Source organism: Schistocerca gregaria, chromosome 5 (assembly GCF_023897955.1).
Source record: "Schistocerca gregaria isolate iqSchGreg1 chromosome 5, iqSchGreg1.2, whole genome shotgun sequence".
Classification (NCBI taxonomy): Eukaryota; Metazoa; Arthropoda; class Insecta; order Orthoptera; family Acrididae; genus Schistocerca; species Schistocerca gregaria.
The window spans coordinates 608,292,882-608,309,847 of NC_064924.1; the positions used below are offsets into that span (position 1 = coordinate 608,292,882).

General features: G+C 41.8%; 1 protein-coding gene and 1 pseudogene across 1 annotated transcript in view; one reads left to right on the forward strand and one right to left on the reverse strand.

The window, feature by feature from the left end:
• Nucleotides 1-16,966, reverse strand: part of LOC126273043 (general odorant-binding protein 70) — a 123,920-nt gene that overhangs the window by 6,520 nt on the left and 100,434 nt on the right. The window contains exons 5-6 of the mRNA XM_049976438.1: nucleotides 12,973-13,117; nucleotides 2,618-2,682 (exon numbers count right to left, since the gene is read on the reverse strand). Of these exons, the coding sequence (XP_049832395.1) occupies nucleotides 2,618-2,682; nucleotides 12,973-13,117 (210 nt within the window). The remainder of the gene's footprint in view (nucleotides 1-2,617; nucleotides 2,683-12,972; nucleotides 13,118-16,966) is intronic.
• Nucleotides 684-801, forward strand: LOC126274553 (5S ribosomal RNA; annotated as a pseudogene).

The window sequence follows — 16,966 nt, forward strand, 5'->3', positions numbered from 1 at the left end:
TACAAGGGCTGTTAGGAAAGTAACGTCCGATCGGTCGTGAAATGAAAACCATAGTGAAAATATTTTTTTTTATTCGCAACAGTTACCCACACCTTCCAGCTACCTCTCTAAATAGGCACCGCTCCAACTTATTCATTTGTCGTGGCGTTGTACAAACTTTCCTTTGCCCTCGTCACAGAAAGCAGTCGTCTCTGCTTTCCGCTAATTCTCTACGCTGGTCTGCCTTTCGTTGTTTGTGCCAGAATGTCATCTTCGTATCCAGCAGTTCAAGTGGGCAGAGATGAACAATGGAGGTAGCCAATTAAGGACTGTATTGTGGATGATCAAACACTTCCCATCGAAAACGCTGTAGGAGCATCTTCATTGCCCCACGGTTGAAAACTGTATTGAAAGAAACGCATGATATTTGTCTTATGTGGGCTGCATAGCTTCAGGTGAAATCTCTCACAGACCCACATACTTGGCAGGAGACACTGTTCTCCTAGGAACTGCTACGTGATCGCTTTTCGCTCTGAACTGAAAAGAGTGACGTGCAGCAATCGACAGGCACTCTAAAGTCACTGCCCAACACATCTGCGCAATGTTCCATCTGATTTTCAAAGTGGTTTCCATTTCGCACCTAATCGCACCTTCCTTTCCGAATACGCCTCGTATTAATATTACAACACTGCTACTGCACAAAAGCCAACGGTCTTACCGCAGTGGTACCACCGGTTCCCGTCAGATCGCCGAAGTTAAGCGCTGTCGGGCTGGCCTAGCACTTGGATGGGGCACCATCCAGTGTGCCGAGCGCTGTTAGCAGGCGGGGTACACTCAGCCCTTGTGAGGAAAATTGAGGAGCTACTTGATTGAGAAGTAGCGGCTCCGGTCTCAGAAACTGACATACGGCCGGGAGAGTAATGTACTGACCACATTCCCCCCCCCCCCCCCCATATTCACATCAAGTGATGCCTACGGGCTGATGATGACGCGGCGGTCGGTCGGTACCATTGGGCCTTCATAGCCTGTTCGGGAGGAGTTTATTTTACTGCACAGAAGCCCTTACACTAACTGTGATAGGCTTGAATATACGCCATTTCATCAAAAGTATCGGGACACCTATTATTACTGAACATTAACTTGGGATTTCCCTCCCTTGACTTTCATGATGACTTGACCTCATCTGGGGGCACTTTCAGTGAGGTGTCTGAATGTCTTTACAGGAATGGCAGTCCATTCTTCGTCAACAGCTGAAACCAGAGCAGGTGTTGATGTTGGATGCTGTAGTCTGGAGCGAAGTCGACGAGTCGACGTTCTAAATAACGCCAAAAGTGTTTCATTCTGTTCAGAGTGGAACTCTGAGCAAGTCAGTCCATTTCAGAAATATTATTGTCCACAAACCATTGTCTCACAGATGCTACTTGGGGCAGGGCGCATTGTCATGCTGATGCAAGCAGTCATCGTCTGCGAATTGATGTACCAAGCACACAGTGATATAACACGTGTTAATATCCTTCTTAACTAACGCCGAATAACACCCTAATACCGCATTACCAGCTATACCATACTTCACTATTTTTACTATATGTGGTGTCAGGTAATGTTATCCATGCATTCGCCAAACCTAAACCCTCCTACGGTATTGCCACAGCGTGATTCGTAAGTTCAAATCACTAGTCTCCGGTCAACCTGTGTCTAGTGGCGCCTCTCTTTAACCACAACAAGTGTCGCGTACCACTCCCTACATAAATGTGTGGCTTATGAGGAGCTGCTCGACCTCTGTACCACGTTATTTTAACTCGCTACGCGCAGCCTTGCACTAGCTGGACTGCTAACGGAACTATGAACCTCATGAGTGAATCCTACCACTGTATTCATGCGGTTTGTTACAGCCACCCTCCGAACTGCTGGATGTGGTTGTTCCTTCGCGTTCCCACGCCATTGTCACATTATCAACAGTCCATTTGCGCAGCTGCAGAAGGATTAATACGTCCCTGATGATATAGCTACTCAGTTGACTTCCAGTGACTAGTCCACGATCGAAGGCAGTGAGCTCCCTTGACCGTCCCAGTCTGATTTTACTGCATCTCTACTGACAACACAGTATCCTTCTACACTGGCTTGTACGGCTCACGTGACATGTAGTGGTCAACTCAACATTAGATAGTGATTCCAGGGACCTTTGACCAGATGTTTCACCTCTCAATGAGGAACTAAGGTTAATCTAAAAGCAGCTTCAGCACAGCAGTCCTTTCACACCGGCTTGTTTGCCTCACATGAGATGTAGTGGTCAACTGCACATTAGATAGTGATTCCGCGTACCTTTGATCGGATAGTTCACCCCTAGATGAGAAACTACGGTTAATCTAATAGAAAATTCAGTAAAACACAATACTTTTTCTGTCTCCGTATCCCACGCCACTCATGCATAACTGCTACACATCTCAACCTATATATAATTTTAACGATAAACGCATAAGTATTTGTTGTTACGTCACCAACACGGGTGCATTCCAAATTCTTTCTGCGTCGAAGATAGATGTAAGAAAACTCATCAATTTGATACAATCAGAGCATCTGTCAAAACCAGTTGGCCCAATCTAAGACTATTGTTTCAACTTCTCTGAATCATACGTACCTCGGTAATCTGGTCGCTGACGCACTCGAACATAAAGAATCCCAGTTCGCACTCATGACGTGGCCCTGCAATGGAAGAATGAGACAACATGTCAACAAAGTAATTGCTCGAAACTAACCGAATAATTTCATTGAAAACATCAATTCAGAAGTCGCTGCTGTGTACTTTAGGATTACAAACGTTTTCATACAGTCTTTAACTAAGGAAGGCCACATCAGAGAAAATTCAGAAAATAAAAGTCGTGTGTTCCGGAGCTTTGGAGGTTTGTTTTTAGGCTAATAAAGCTCTCGCAGGGTGTGCTGGTGGCCAGCTGTCTGGATCAGCGAACGATGCGAAAAGCTTTTGTTTTAAAAACATAGGAGAGATAGTGGCATCTATCGAAATTTAACCGCTCTACGTGAAAGATTTCAGTTTACAGAACTCCTCATGGAAAGCAGATTACTGTCTGATATTACAAAATCAACAGTCGGTCGATTCTGTCACCTGACTTAGCAGCGAGCAGTTGCGTTAACATGATTGTAGATTCCAGCATGGTCTATAGGTAAGCGGTTCACGTTTCTTGGTTTTCATTGCCTCACCTTTGCAAGTCTTCTCGTGTTACTAGCTTCTAAATAAATATACTTTTGCACGGAATACCTTCACCGTCTACAGCAATTCAAAATTTCCTTAAAGCGATAACAGAAATTTTCAACTGCGTAACGAAACAGCGGAAAGAATGACAATTGTTAAGATTCTGTATACCATTTCAAAGCGCCTCTTAGACATTGTACAACCGGTCTGTAATAGGCTACTCACGTTTTCTTCCAATACTGTCTCTGTCGATTCTTCCACTAATTCGTATCTAATTTAGAACTACGTTTTTAATAACCTCGACGTCAGTTATATTTCATAATTTGTGTTTCTCCAATTCCAGGGTGAATGTAGGTGAACTGAAGACCTCTCGTAAAAAGAACCACAATATCGTTTTGCGTTGCTTGGTTTTGAGAAGCACACAGCTTCACGTTTTTGAACAGTCAAAGCTAGTTAACAATCACGATATCACTTCGAAATGTTTTCAGTTTATAAGTGAAAATTCATGCAAGTCTTTTCAGACATAACTTGACTATAGAGAATTAAATCATCCGTAAGAAGTCTGAGGCTACTATTAACATTGCCGTTGATGTACAACATGAACAGCATAGGTCCCAGCACATTTCCCTGGTCACATCTGAAGTTACTTATACATCTAACGAGGAATCTCTCTCGAAGAAAGCATGCTGCGATGTGCCTTTAGTCCAGTCGCAAATTTTATTCGTTACCCCACATGACTGTACTCTCGTTAGTAAGTGTTAGTGTAGTACTAAGCGAAAACCTTTTAGGAACTCAAGATCTGCGTTGATTTATAGCTTTCAGAATTCCAGGTGAAGAAATCGCGTCACTAAAGATTCTCAGGTTGTGCTGTCTTTCGCGAGGCATGCCATACTGTTCTAGCTGCTTCTTTGCTTTTAAGTTCAGACTGAACAACAGATGGATCGAGAGCATTGGGATAGTATTTTTGCGAATCAGTTGCGCATCTGTTCTTGCAGACGAGTATCACCAGTTTTTGTTCTGAATTATGGGTCAAAGTTCTTTGTTAGAAACATTTACAGCAAACGGAGCTCAAGAGGACATAGTCACGAAGAAACTTTAAAGAAAAGTGTTAAAATGGGCAACTTTGAGGTACACTTTCTGAAGAAACTAGTGGAGATAAAGACCTGAAACTCTTACAGTGTACAGATGAAACATCATCCGCAAATCAGAAAAATATTTGTAAATGTTCTTTATAGACTTTATGAGTAATGAATTTTTGTTCCAAAAGAGAAAAAGTTATAACTTTTATACATACCTTGGAGATTTTAAATTTGTTTTTATTGTCATTACAGGTCCCATGTTTTATCTGATTAGTCGTTTTATTAAGAAGAGATTCTGAAAATCTGATGTCTTCATCAATATTAGTTTTGGGGAAAATGTGCCAGGAGATCAAAAAATGTAGTTTTGAGAAAACTGTATTAAACTTTTAAATACAAGAAACTAGTGTACATTACCATACACAGACACTACTGAAACATTCGAGGACTACACTGTGACTCAACTTCTACCTTTTTACTTTCTTTTCTTTTTTTCTTTGGTCTTATGTCTATACTGGCCTCCTTGGTACCAATTTCTTGCAGAAATTTCAGTGTAACGCATACGGCTCATGTCGTAGCTTTTCAGTTCTTTTGCAGTATTGATGTCGCACTGTGTTCCCAAGAGTCTTAACATATCAGCCTTCTTTGACACACCAGCATCAAAGCACATCACTGTATCATAAACAGCAAAGTTTAATGTTTCTTTTCTAACAAAAACAGTTTTTAGTACCCTTGTCCAAATGACAGAATCAAACTTTCAATCGGTTCTGAGTTTACCATGGAGACAGCTTTCTGAGAGATCTTGTTAACTAATGATTCTGAAAATGAGCTTCACAGCAAGCTGGATATTTTTTGGAATTGAATGTTTGTGCTTATAACTCGAGGCTGTAGCAGGGTTGTTGAATTTGCACCAGCCGTCAGGTCCCTGTCGGCAAAATTCATATTGTTGTTTCTCATTCTTTGGAATTTTGTGAAAGAATATGGCTCAGATAGATCTTCGCATTGCTTCTACATTGCAGTTATTCCTAATTCTCATACCATAATAATTCTGGATCCTGTCTATTTCATCTTTTGTCAGGGCACCTTTACCACTTGGCTTCAGAAGTCGTGATCCCATTCTTTTCTGTACATGCTCATTACACTCAAGTTTATTAATTTTCACTGTAGACCCGTAAGTTTTACTTATTGTTACTTTCTGATTAAGCCTTACGTCCCCTCCCCCAGATAATCTGTATACAGGACACGTCTCGACTGCATAGACCTTTCGAAGATGTTAGCAACACAGCCTCCAATAGAACCATCATAGTCTTTTTTGCACACCTGTGGTGCAGTGGGATTTTTCCTACAGATGCCACAGTTTATTTCAGTAACCAGAACCTTTCTGGTATCAAAAGCAGTGGTTGACACAACGCTACTTATGGATTTACGCCCACGGAATAATACAGAATTGTGAAGGTGGTTCTGTGAACCCTCTGCCAGGCACTTAATTGTGATTTGCAGAGTATCTATGTAGATGTAGATGTAGATGTTTCTCCAACTGCCATCAAAACCAGCACCAATATGCCTTGGATCAGATTTCATATCATACAAGTTAAGTACTTCTTTTGCTGCTTTCAACGTTGTAGATTCACTCACATCATATACAAGTTCACCAATGGTCTTGTTCCAAACATCAAACTTCCTGGGAGGTGGGGGAATGTTCATCAATGCGCAAAGAACTGCACCTGAACTTCATCCTTTCCCAACAGGTCTAAGTGCATACTCTAATCTTACATTGTCTTCATACAGTCTGCTTCTGGTTACGTGAGACGACGTTGTATTGGCAGTAAATTTAATGTCAAACATTTTAAAACTAAATTATAAACAATCCCCTTCGTGTCCTCCACATCTTCGTGCAAAGTTACGTTTCCTCCACAGTTTTCACAACTGTGTTTTTCCATGACCTCATGGAAATCAGAATGTTTGTGTCAGCCGAAGCAGAAACGCTATTCACACGATATATTTCACTGTCACCTGTTTGAGTGGGACTTGCAAAACCGTCGTCCCCTCTCTGTTCATAAGTAGCAGTTTATTAGTTTATTTTTACATATTTATTTCCAATAAATTAGGGCTTATATCCAAACTTACTTATTCTAAAGCGTTGCACAATTTCTTATTTACAAAAGCATTACATTTCTATCGTCAAAACGTACAAAACAACAAAGATGAAAAGTTGACAAACGACAGTCTATAATGCAGACATGCAGGCAAGCAACAAAACAACAACCGTCTATTCCAATCCAAATGAGTATATCTCTGACCATAAATGTTTGCTGTACTGTAGACAATGCTCAGCAAGACAGAGAAAAAATGGGCGTGGCACAGGTTACCACACATACGAAAAAAGTAATAACTCCGAAGCGAATCGTCAAATAAGCGCGAAGCAAATGTCGTTTTGTAGCCAAATAATTGGTTCATTGAACAAGAGTAAAAAGATCGATTTTTTTATTATGTTTGCGATTAAATCCTCTTAAAGCAGATGACAACTCTGACAATAATTTTCGGCGTTCCATCGGCCGAGGAGCTTCGGATATTTGTGCAGTTTGTGTTACTACTATTTCGTTCAGTACGATAACCTGTCTATGCGAAGCAAGAGATGCCTTTCTGTGCAAAAGTAAAATAATTTTGACTCTCAGAGATTCGCATCCCACATTCGTATAAACTACTTTAAGTCTACGATCTAATGGGCATTGAGTCGCTTTTGTTTGGAAAAAAAGAAGAACATAAATTTTAATAACGTGATTTTCAATGGAAAAAATAATTCTGATAACACAGGTGAGCTCTACTGCACTTATGTCTTTAGAAGATAGTAAATGAGACAGAATGCTGTTGCACTCATGAGAAAATATAAACGAAGTCCAAACAAATAGGGAAATTTAAATTTGGGAGAAAGCAAGAGAAGTGGCTCTTGAAGCTACTGTGAGGCACGATGAAGTTAACTGTAATTGTCTTTCGTCTTGGTTTAGTTTATTCCACTTAGTTACTTAAATGCCCCATGGCTCGTCGTTATCGTCATCATAGGTAAACATTTGACAGCCACTGGTATCAGTCCTGCTCGGCATTTTTCTACACATTACGATCTTGTGCTGTATACATCCATATAACTCCTTCATCTCACCACTCCACCTATCATTAAGTTATCACCTCCGACTTTTCTTATTTCTTGGTGTCCACAAAAGAGCTTCCAGCAACTCCCCTGGCTACCATTCTGCTCCCATTCCGTCCCATTCCTTTTCGGATACTCAGACGCTTACTTTCAGATGCTTGCGTTGGAAAACTCTACTGAGTTTACGAACAGCAATTAGGCCGCAGGTAGTCGGTGTGACATACAGCGTGTCCCAGAACGAAAGCTCAGTATGCATGGACATTACAGAAACGATCATTCGAAGCAAAAAATTACAGTAAACATGGCCTCTAAAAGACATGCCTTGAGCTATAAGCATTGGTAAAGCGGAAGAGATATGTTTCACAGGACCGAAGTGAGCACAGCACTTACGGCATGGACTTCAGGGCCTATGTTCACTTGTCACTTTTTTTCCTTGTTTTGGTCTATAGTACAAGCTCCCGAAACATTGAAAGCAAAGAGCTTTGAGTAGATGGGTTTCTTTCACATTGTCGAAGATTAGGTGCTTATTTCTCTTAAAGTATGCATTTTAGAGTCCATCTTTGCGCAGACCTCTTTGCTTCGAATCTTTGTTGCTGTCTTATCCCTGGATATGGCTATATCTCCTGGGACACCCTTTATTAAAATGACACGAAAGAGTCAGTTTTGGTGTTGTTTAACAGAATTCCTTTATAAGTTGGCACGCTGACCATCAAGAAGTGATTTCTATAAAATAAAATGACCCACGTGATAACACCGTGTCCATTGCCTTCTGGTCCACGTTTCTCCTTCAGTGAGACAGAGAATCTGCAATACGGACAACTCGGTGCAGTTTTAACGAGGTCGACATGCAGCTTATTCTCTTATGATATACTCTCTAAAACTAAAATGGAACTTTGGTTATTGTGAGGATACAGAAACCAATGGCGAAATTCACCGCTTCACTCGTAATATACGTATAGTGAGCTACTCGTAAAGCGTAACGCAGAGCCCACTAGTGTGCGAGACAAGATGGCGAACCAGCTCCGGATCGAATGTGCGTGTCATATTAACGACCATGGCCTGATACACCGGCCGGCTGAGTGCGGGTTTTACTCGGTGTCCCAAGCTCGTTTAGGCAAACGCTGGGCTCGACCACAAATTCCACCTCAGAGTCAGGGAACGGAAACCTGCCACAAAGATAAATAATGAAATAAAGTTTTGCAAATCTGCGAGAAAACGGATCCCACACAAAAAGGGGATAAAACCTAGGAAAAAGAAAGATACGAAAAAGTTCTTGTAGGCATGTAAATTTGACAAATTAATGTAGTCGACACATTAATATATTCGTTAAAACCACTGCAAATTAAATGATGAAAGAAAGTAATCACAAACTGGGGAGCGCGGGCCATTATTAGAAAGTATTTTTAATTGCTGGCGAGTCGCTTTGTAGTAGATATAGAAGAGACATGCAATACTTTTGTTTAAATAAGTGGTACCAAATTTCAGTTTGCTATGTTGGATGTCTGAAGAAACATAAAGTAATAATTTCTCCGTCTAGTGGCAGCACTTCAGACCTACGCCTTCAACTGTTTGTGCGGTGTCTTCCAATCTTTGTCGTCCCTAGCAGTTTTTAACCTGTACACCTCCGTCTACTGCCATGGAAATTACCCTCTGATGTCCTACCACGTGTCCTATCATGGTGTTCCTTCTTATCGTCAATGTTTGCCTTAAAGTTCTTCCATGTCACTTCTGAGGAAAATCACCTCATTTGATATGTTACCAGTACCTCTCACCATTAGCGTCCTTCTTTAACGACACTTCTCAGACGCTCCAGTCTGTTCTTTTCCAATTTTTGAGCAGATCATGATTCACTTCCACACAACCATGTGTGCTCTAAGCGACTCTGAAACTTTTCTTCAAATTAACGTTTATGTTTCATTCAGGAAGAGTTCTCTTAAGAACAGAAGTACACTTTGTTTTTTCTGTTGTTCTCCTTATGAACTCCTTGCACAGTCCATTATGCTTAATTTGGCTGCCAATGTGGGGTCTTATTCTTCGTATAGTTCGTACCCCCCCCCCCCCCCCCAACCCCACCTATTTCAACTTTATTTTGCCTGCATACTGGCCTGGTAATATCACTTAACAACTTCGGTTACTTTTCATGAAGAGTTTATTACAAATCTGTCACACAAGCTGCGACATAGTCACGAAAAAACACAGTGACCCGTATATGTAATAATTTTCCTTTAATTTACGTCTGTGGTCACAACCTTTCCTGTTTAACAGATTACCGGTTTCGGTATTTAATGACCTTCATCAAATCTGCTGCAAAAGTGGGACAAATGTAAATACACTCGCAAACTATATACAGCTTAAGAACAATACATAGAGCATATTGAAAAGTAGTACTGACAAAATTTATGTTTGTGAGCTTTAAATGTGAAGAGGCATACCTCTCTCATAAAATCAAATTCCTAATCCAATGTTATGGACCTTTTATCATTCTTTGCTTGCAACGAAGTACCGCAGGGTACAAGGGGCCCTCTACCGGTCACGTTCCTCCAACTACTTCCCACCTGAGTCAGCGCTAACAGAGGGCGCTGATTATGTGAACTGCTATATTTCCTTTCATTTGTGGCTTCTTTAGCGATTTATTTTATGTTGTATATATTACCCGGTGCAATATCAGCGGTGTTTAATATTTATGTTATTGCCCAGAATATTAGCACTAGAGCACATGTCAACCACTGGTCTTTAACTCTTCGTCTTTTTAACAATATTACTTTTGTCGTGTTTTTTATTGCTTTTTACTGCTGTAACACTTTATACACTTTATAAGCTTATTACGGGTTTTAACTATTGTATCCCCCTTTTATTTTCGCTGTTTCAACTAATTATTGAAAAAATAGTGTATGCTGACATTAGCGACATCTGGTCAACTTACGGCACAAACATCTTGTGGCTACTGTACGGCAGCTAGTTTTAAACAGTAGTTTTACTGACAACATGACTCGTGCATGTAATGTGATTTATATGTATTTGACGATGCTGGTCCTGATTCCGCATTTAACAGTTGACTATGCCACTATGGCTGCAGTGAATTAGGAATTTGATTTTATGAGACAGATATGCCTCTTCACATTTAAAGCTCACAAATGTAAATTTTGTCAGTACTACTTTTCAATATGCTCCATGTATTGTTCTTAAGCTGTATACAGTTTGCGAGTGTATTTATATTTGCAGCAGATCTGATTGATGGTCATTAAAGACCAAAACCGGTAATCTGTTAAAGAGAAAGGATTGTGACAATAGACATAAATTAAAGGAAACTTATTAAATCATAGTTGCAGTACTTGTATTACTGCGGCTAGTTTCGAACCTACTGGTTCAGTCTGAAGCTTGACATACTGAAGCTGCACTGAAAGTGTCTGATCTTAATGACAAACATCTGAATTTGGCAAATACAGATGCTCCACCTCTCTGAGTGTCCGCTTTGTTTGAGGCGCCATGTCACGGATCGCACGGTCCCTCCCGCCGGGGGCTCGAGTCCTCCCTCGGGCATGGGTATGTGTTTTGTTATTAGCATAAGTTAGTTTAAGTTAGTCTAAGTAGAGTGTAAGTCTAGGGACCGATGACCTCAGCAGTTTTTATCTCTTAGCCCGTTTGAACATTTTTGAACTCACTATACAAGTTAGAATCCAACAGTTTCATTCTGACTTGTAATGTGAGCATATGTATGTTGTGACATTTTCTACCGTCACTGTGTGATATATATATTCACCACATTTAGATGGTTGTCATTAAGGTAAGGCACTTTCAGTGCAGACTCAATATGTCAGGCTTGAGACTGAACCAGCCGGTTTGAAATTAGTCTCCAAAATATACATAGGTACTGCAACTATGATAGGTTTACAATACACCTTACATGAAATAACGTTGAAACTGCGTAATCAGTTTTTTTTGTCTTTTTTTAGCAGTATTCCTTCATTTTCTCGCCATATAGGCTTTTGCCGTGAAAGCCTCGTAAATTTAGTATTTTATTCTTAGAGAGTCTTTCTCGTGTTAATTCCGAGTCTCTAATGTTCTTTATCTGTAGTTATTTTCTTATTTACCTATGACATTTTCCCTGTATTTTCGTAGATCTCTTAGTTATTTACTATTTTACTTGCGCCTGTTATTTTTCTAATAGTCTTTCATTCAGCTACTTGTATTCTGTCCATTTCATAGCTTATGGTTAAGCATTCAGATGCGTATAAACAATCTGGTGTTACCACTGTGCTGTAGTGTTTTAATTCTTTTTTTAAGTTTGCATTTCGTCGTCTAGATTTTTTTTGTCTGGCCGTATCGTTCTTCCATTTTAAGAAAAACTCACATCTCTTGCTAATTCTTCTAATACATTGTGCTGCATGGTTTCTCCAAGATATTTAAATTTCCTAAAAATAAATGTTTGTGAGTTCTTAAGGGACCAAACTGCTAAGAACAACACACACACCCATGCCCGAGGGAGGACTCGAACCTCCGGCGGGAGGGGCCGCGCAGACAATCACATGGCGCCTTTAGCCGCGCGACCACTCCGCCCGGCTAAATTTCCTTCCTCGGTCTGTCTTACCTGTTGTGTTACTACGTATGTAGTTGTTGCATTGTTTATATTTTTCATGACACCTACCTTTTGAATAGAAATTCTGTTATCATTTCTAAGCGCTGTTATTTTCAGGAGATTTGTTTGAGTAACTGCATCTGTAAGAGTTTGTGAAAGTATTACAAAATGGCATGAAAAGACAGGCAGTCTATTCTGATGTTATTCGAATTTCTTCTTAGTATTAGTGGTGATAAGCCTCCCCCCCATTCTCTAACACCATTTCAGTTTCAAGTGGCTGAGATACTTCTCCCGCCAACTGTCGCTAGACTCTCTTGTATTGCTCCTCGTTACTTTCGTCCTTATGTGGTTTACGCTCGATCCATATTCTATGCTCATTACGCCATTCATTCCATTGTAAAGGTCCTGCAGTTTTTCGTTACTTTCACCGAGTGTAGCCGTACCATCAGCGAATCTCTACCCAGCGAGGTGACGCAGTGATTGGGACACTGTACGCGTATTCTGGAGGACGACGGCTGAAACCTACTTCTGACCATCCAAATTTAGGATTGCCGTGATTTTCCTAAACTGCTCCAGGCAAGCGCCGTGATTGTTCCTTTAAAAGTAGACGACTTATATCCTTCCCCATCGTTGACAGGATCCGAGCTTGTGCCCCGTCTCTAATGACCTCGACGTCGACGGAACGACGTTAAGGCGAATCATCCTTCCTTCAGCGAATCTAATCGTTTTGGATATTTCTTGCATGAAATTTAATGCTGTTCCTGAACCTGTATTTTACTTCCAAATTTCCACACATACTATTCAGTCTGTGTAAAGACTGTATACCGGTGTTGTAAAACTTTCTAATTGGAGAGTTGGCGTGACTATCGTAAATTTTGGAAGTTTTATTTGGAGGCAGAGGGGAGGGTGGTCTGAGAGAGAGAGAGAGAGAGAGGGGGGGGGGAGAGGGAGGGAGCGAGAGAGGTAGGGAGGGAGACGGCAGACTTACCGCCATTGTCGGGCAGCAGCGACCTGCTGGCGGCCGAGCAGCGCCTCACAGCGTCCGCCGTGGCGTTCAGGTACCGGGCGTCTTTGGCGTCGTCAGAGAACAGCCGCATCGCGCCCAGCTCCGCCAGCGCCAGCTTGCTGCCCGTCTGCAAACAACAACAGCTACAGTAACAACAGGTAGTCTCGCCACCGCGTCGTACTGTCCAGCACACAGTGCCGCAACAACAGGAAAACGTTTCGTAACAACCAACACCAGAAATATACATCATCTGACCAAAAGTAACCAGACTAAGGACATTAGTGTGCGATGTATCCATCCTTCGCTTCATGACGGCTTGAGATCTGTTAGGGACTTCTTCAGTGAGGTGTCTGAGTGTCTGTATGAACCGTAGCCTACGCTTCACCAAGAGTCGTAAATACACTACTGGCCATTAAAATTGCTACACCAATAAGAAATGCAGATGATAAACAGGTATTCATTGGACAAATATATTATACTACAACTAACATGTGATAACATTTTCACATAATTTGGGTGCATAGATCCTGAGGAATCAGTACCCAGAACAATCACCTCTGGCCGTAATAAAGGCCTTGACACGCCTGGGTATTGAGTCCAACAGAGCTTGGATGGCGTGTACAGCTACAGCTACCCATGTAGCTTCAACACGATACCACAGTTCATCAAGAATAGTGACTGACGTATTTCGACATGCCAGTTGCTCGGCCACCAGAGACCAGACGTTGTCAATTGGTGACAGATCTGGAGAATGTGCTGGCCAGGGCACCAGTCGAACATTTTCTATAAAGGCCCGTACAGGACCTGCAATATGCGGTCGTGCATTATCCTGCTGAAATGTAACACATGTAAAATCTAACGTCCACTGTTCAAAGTGCCATCAATGCCAACAAGAGGTGACCGAAACGTGTAACCAATGGCACCCCATACCATCACGTCGAGTGATACGCTACTATGGCGATGGCGAATACACGCTTCCAATGTGCGTTCACCGCAATGTCGCCAAACACGGATGCAACCATAATGATGCTGTAAACAGAAACTGGATTCATCCGAAAAAATGGCGTTTTGCTATTCATAAACCCAGATTCGTCGTTGAGTACACCATCGCAGGCGTTCCTGTCTGTGATGCAGCGTCAAGGGTAACCGCAGCCATGGCCTCCGAGCTGATAGTCCATGCTGCTGCAAACGTCGTCGAACTGTTCGTGCAAATGGTTGTTGTCTTGTAAACGTCCCCGTCTGTTGACTCAGGGATCGAGACGTGGCTGCACGATCCGTTACAGCCATGCGGATAAGACGCCTATCATTTCGACTGCTAGTGATACGAGGTCGTTGGGATCCAACACGGCGATCCATATTACCCTCCTGAACCCACCGATTTCATATTCTGCTGTCAGTCATTGGATTTCGACCTACGCGAGCAGCAGTGTCGCGATACGATAAACCGCAATCACGATGGGCTACAATCAAACTTTTATCAAAGTCGGAAACGTGATGGTACGCATTTCTCCTCCTTATATGAGGCATCACAACAACGTTTCACCAGGCAACGCCGATCAACTGTTGTTTGTGTATGAGAAATCGCTTGGAAACTTTTCTCATGTCAGAACGTTGTAGGTGTCGCCACCGGCGCCAAACTTGTGTGAATGCTCTGAAAAGCTAATCATTTGCATATCAAAGCATCTTCTTCCCGTCTGTTTAATTTGGCGTCACTAGCACGACATCTTCGTGGTGTAGCAATTTTAATGGCCAGTAGTGTAGACAAGGTGGTGACAGTGGAAGCTGCGGTCTGAAGTGAGATCCTGGCTCTAGTTCATCCCGTAAGTGTTCCACTGAGTTCATGTCTGGACCGTGGGCACGGCAGTACATTTCAGAAATGTTATTGTCAACAAACATTTCCCTCAAATATGCTCCTTTACGACAGGGTGCGTAGTCACATTGATACAAACAGTTATCATGTCCGAAATGTTCCTCTGATCTACGCAGTACACAACCATGTAAAATGTGTTCATATACTTCAGTCCCCAGCGTTTTCCTGGGCGCACTTAAGAGATCACAACCTAATACGAAAATCGCCACCATACCTTAGCACCACCTGCTCTGTCCTACGTCGTTGCCACTACACTTGATGGGAGGTCATGTTCTCCAGACACTTGATAAGCCGAAGCAGTTCCATCGGACTGCCACAAGGAATGACGTGATTCATCACTCCAGATCACTCGTTTTCAGTCCAGTAGCATCATACTTTACTCCACCTCGAGCATCGCTTACCACTTGACTACAGAGATGTGTTGCTTCTGAGGAGCTCCTCTATCGTTATATCCATTTTTTCAAACTCTTTGCACATAATCTTTGTGCTAGCTAGCCTTTTAGAAGTACTCTAAAAAGCAGTAACGATTCCCACCACTGATGTCATGAAAATTTTTACTACCACCCTCCGCAATGCTGGAAGGACCCTATCCATCAGAATACGTCAGTTTCGCCTTGGTTCAGCTGTGGTTTTCCCTTCGCGTTTCCACCATTTCAAGTTCACATAATTATTAGTTACCTTGGATCGATTTATCGGGACTGGAATGTCTCTCACGTACCTGTTACATCCAGCGCATTCCAACGACTAGTCCACATTAGAGATCACGGTACATTCAACTGTTCTTTTGCTTTACTGGCAGCACACTACTCCCCTCCTTTTATGCTTAAGGAGCGGCCTCTCTTGACATGCTTTTATCAGTTCTGCAGTACTTACAGCTGTGGGGATACTTTTAATCAGTTGCTATAAGTACCTAGATTTCCGGTGCCAAAATCACTTAACATATATAATTTCTGATTGTGGAACTACGTCTCATGCTACGAGCGTTACTCAACAAGTAGTTACCCTGTTCTTTCTTTTCTTTCGCGCAGTTCAAATTTGATTTTTTTCTACTTTTACGTTAGAAGGAAGAGCTGTAGTGAATGATAAAAGCAGCGTCTATGCAACCAACGTGCTTTAATTGATGTTTGGTTGCGGGAATAGAAAGTATGCTCAATATCCATAAAAGTTTGTGCAGTGCTTGGTGGTGAAACAATCCATAGGAGTAGTGCTGGTAAAGCGCTTTACAGAGTCAGGAGGTGCAGAAAACTCAGCTCTATGATCCACCTTGATCGGGAGATGCAGCACCAAGAATACTTCCAGCGTGGTGATCCGCACGGATGCCATTATTTGTCCAGACCAGCACATCGCAACTCGACAGTTGGCCCTACCACTATCGGTCAGCATCGGAAAACCGTGCGCAATAATTCAAACTAATGGATATTCGAAGGTATGCAGAAGATGGATTCCACGAAACCGCACAACAGAGCCCAATCGTGAGACTTTTCCATCATGGATCGTTGTATGTATTGAAACTTGGGTGCATCTCTTTCCACGGAAAACAAAATGACTGTCAATGGTGCGGCACCGACCGCAATCACCAAAAAAGGCAGCTGTATCTGTTCGAAAAGTGATGGTGAAAATTTTTTGGGATATTGATGGTGTCATTCTGCTGGATGTGTTGTCAAAAGGGTCAGAGCAAACTGAAAAAAAAGAAACATTTCTCGTTGATCTGTCTGAAAAGGATTGAAAAGAAATCTTGCTCCAATACGGCAATGCACTACCAGACACATTTCTCAGGAACGGGGAACACATCGCCAAACTGGATTGGACTTCGTTGTCTTATCAACCTAGTGACCGAGACCTGTAGAACTAAGAAACAGCTCTAGGACCAAACAAATCAAAATTGCGAAATAATTATCAAACTGGACTGTGCAAGGAAGCAAGACCCATGACATCTGAAAAAGAGAAAAAAAAGATTCTGCAGCAAATGTATGAGGCAAGTACCAATTAGCCGTTCAATGCGTAATTTTAAAGTTTAGAAACAAAAGAGTAAAGTAAGTGAAGATATATTAGGGACTGTAAAAATAGGTCACATTTCTAAGTAGACAAGCAACATTTTGTGTCTCA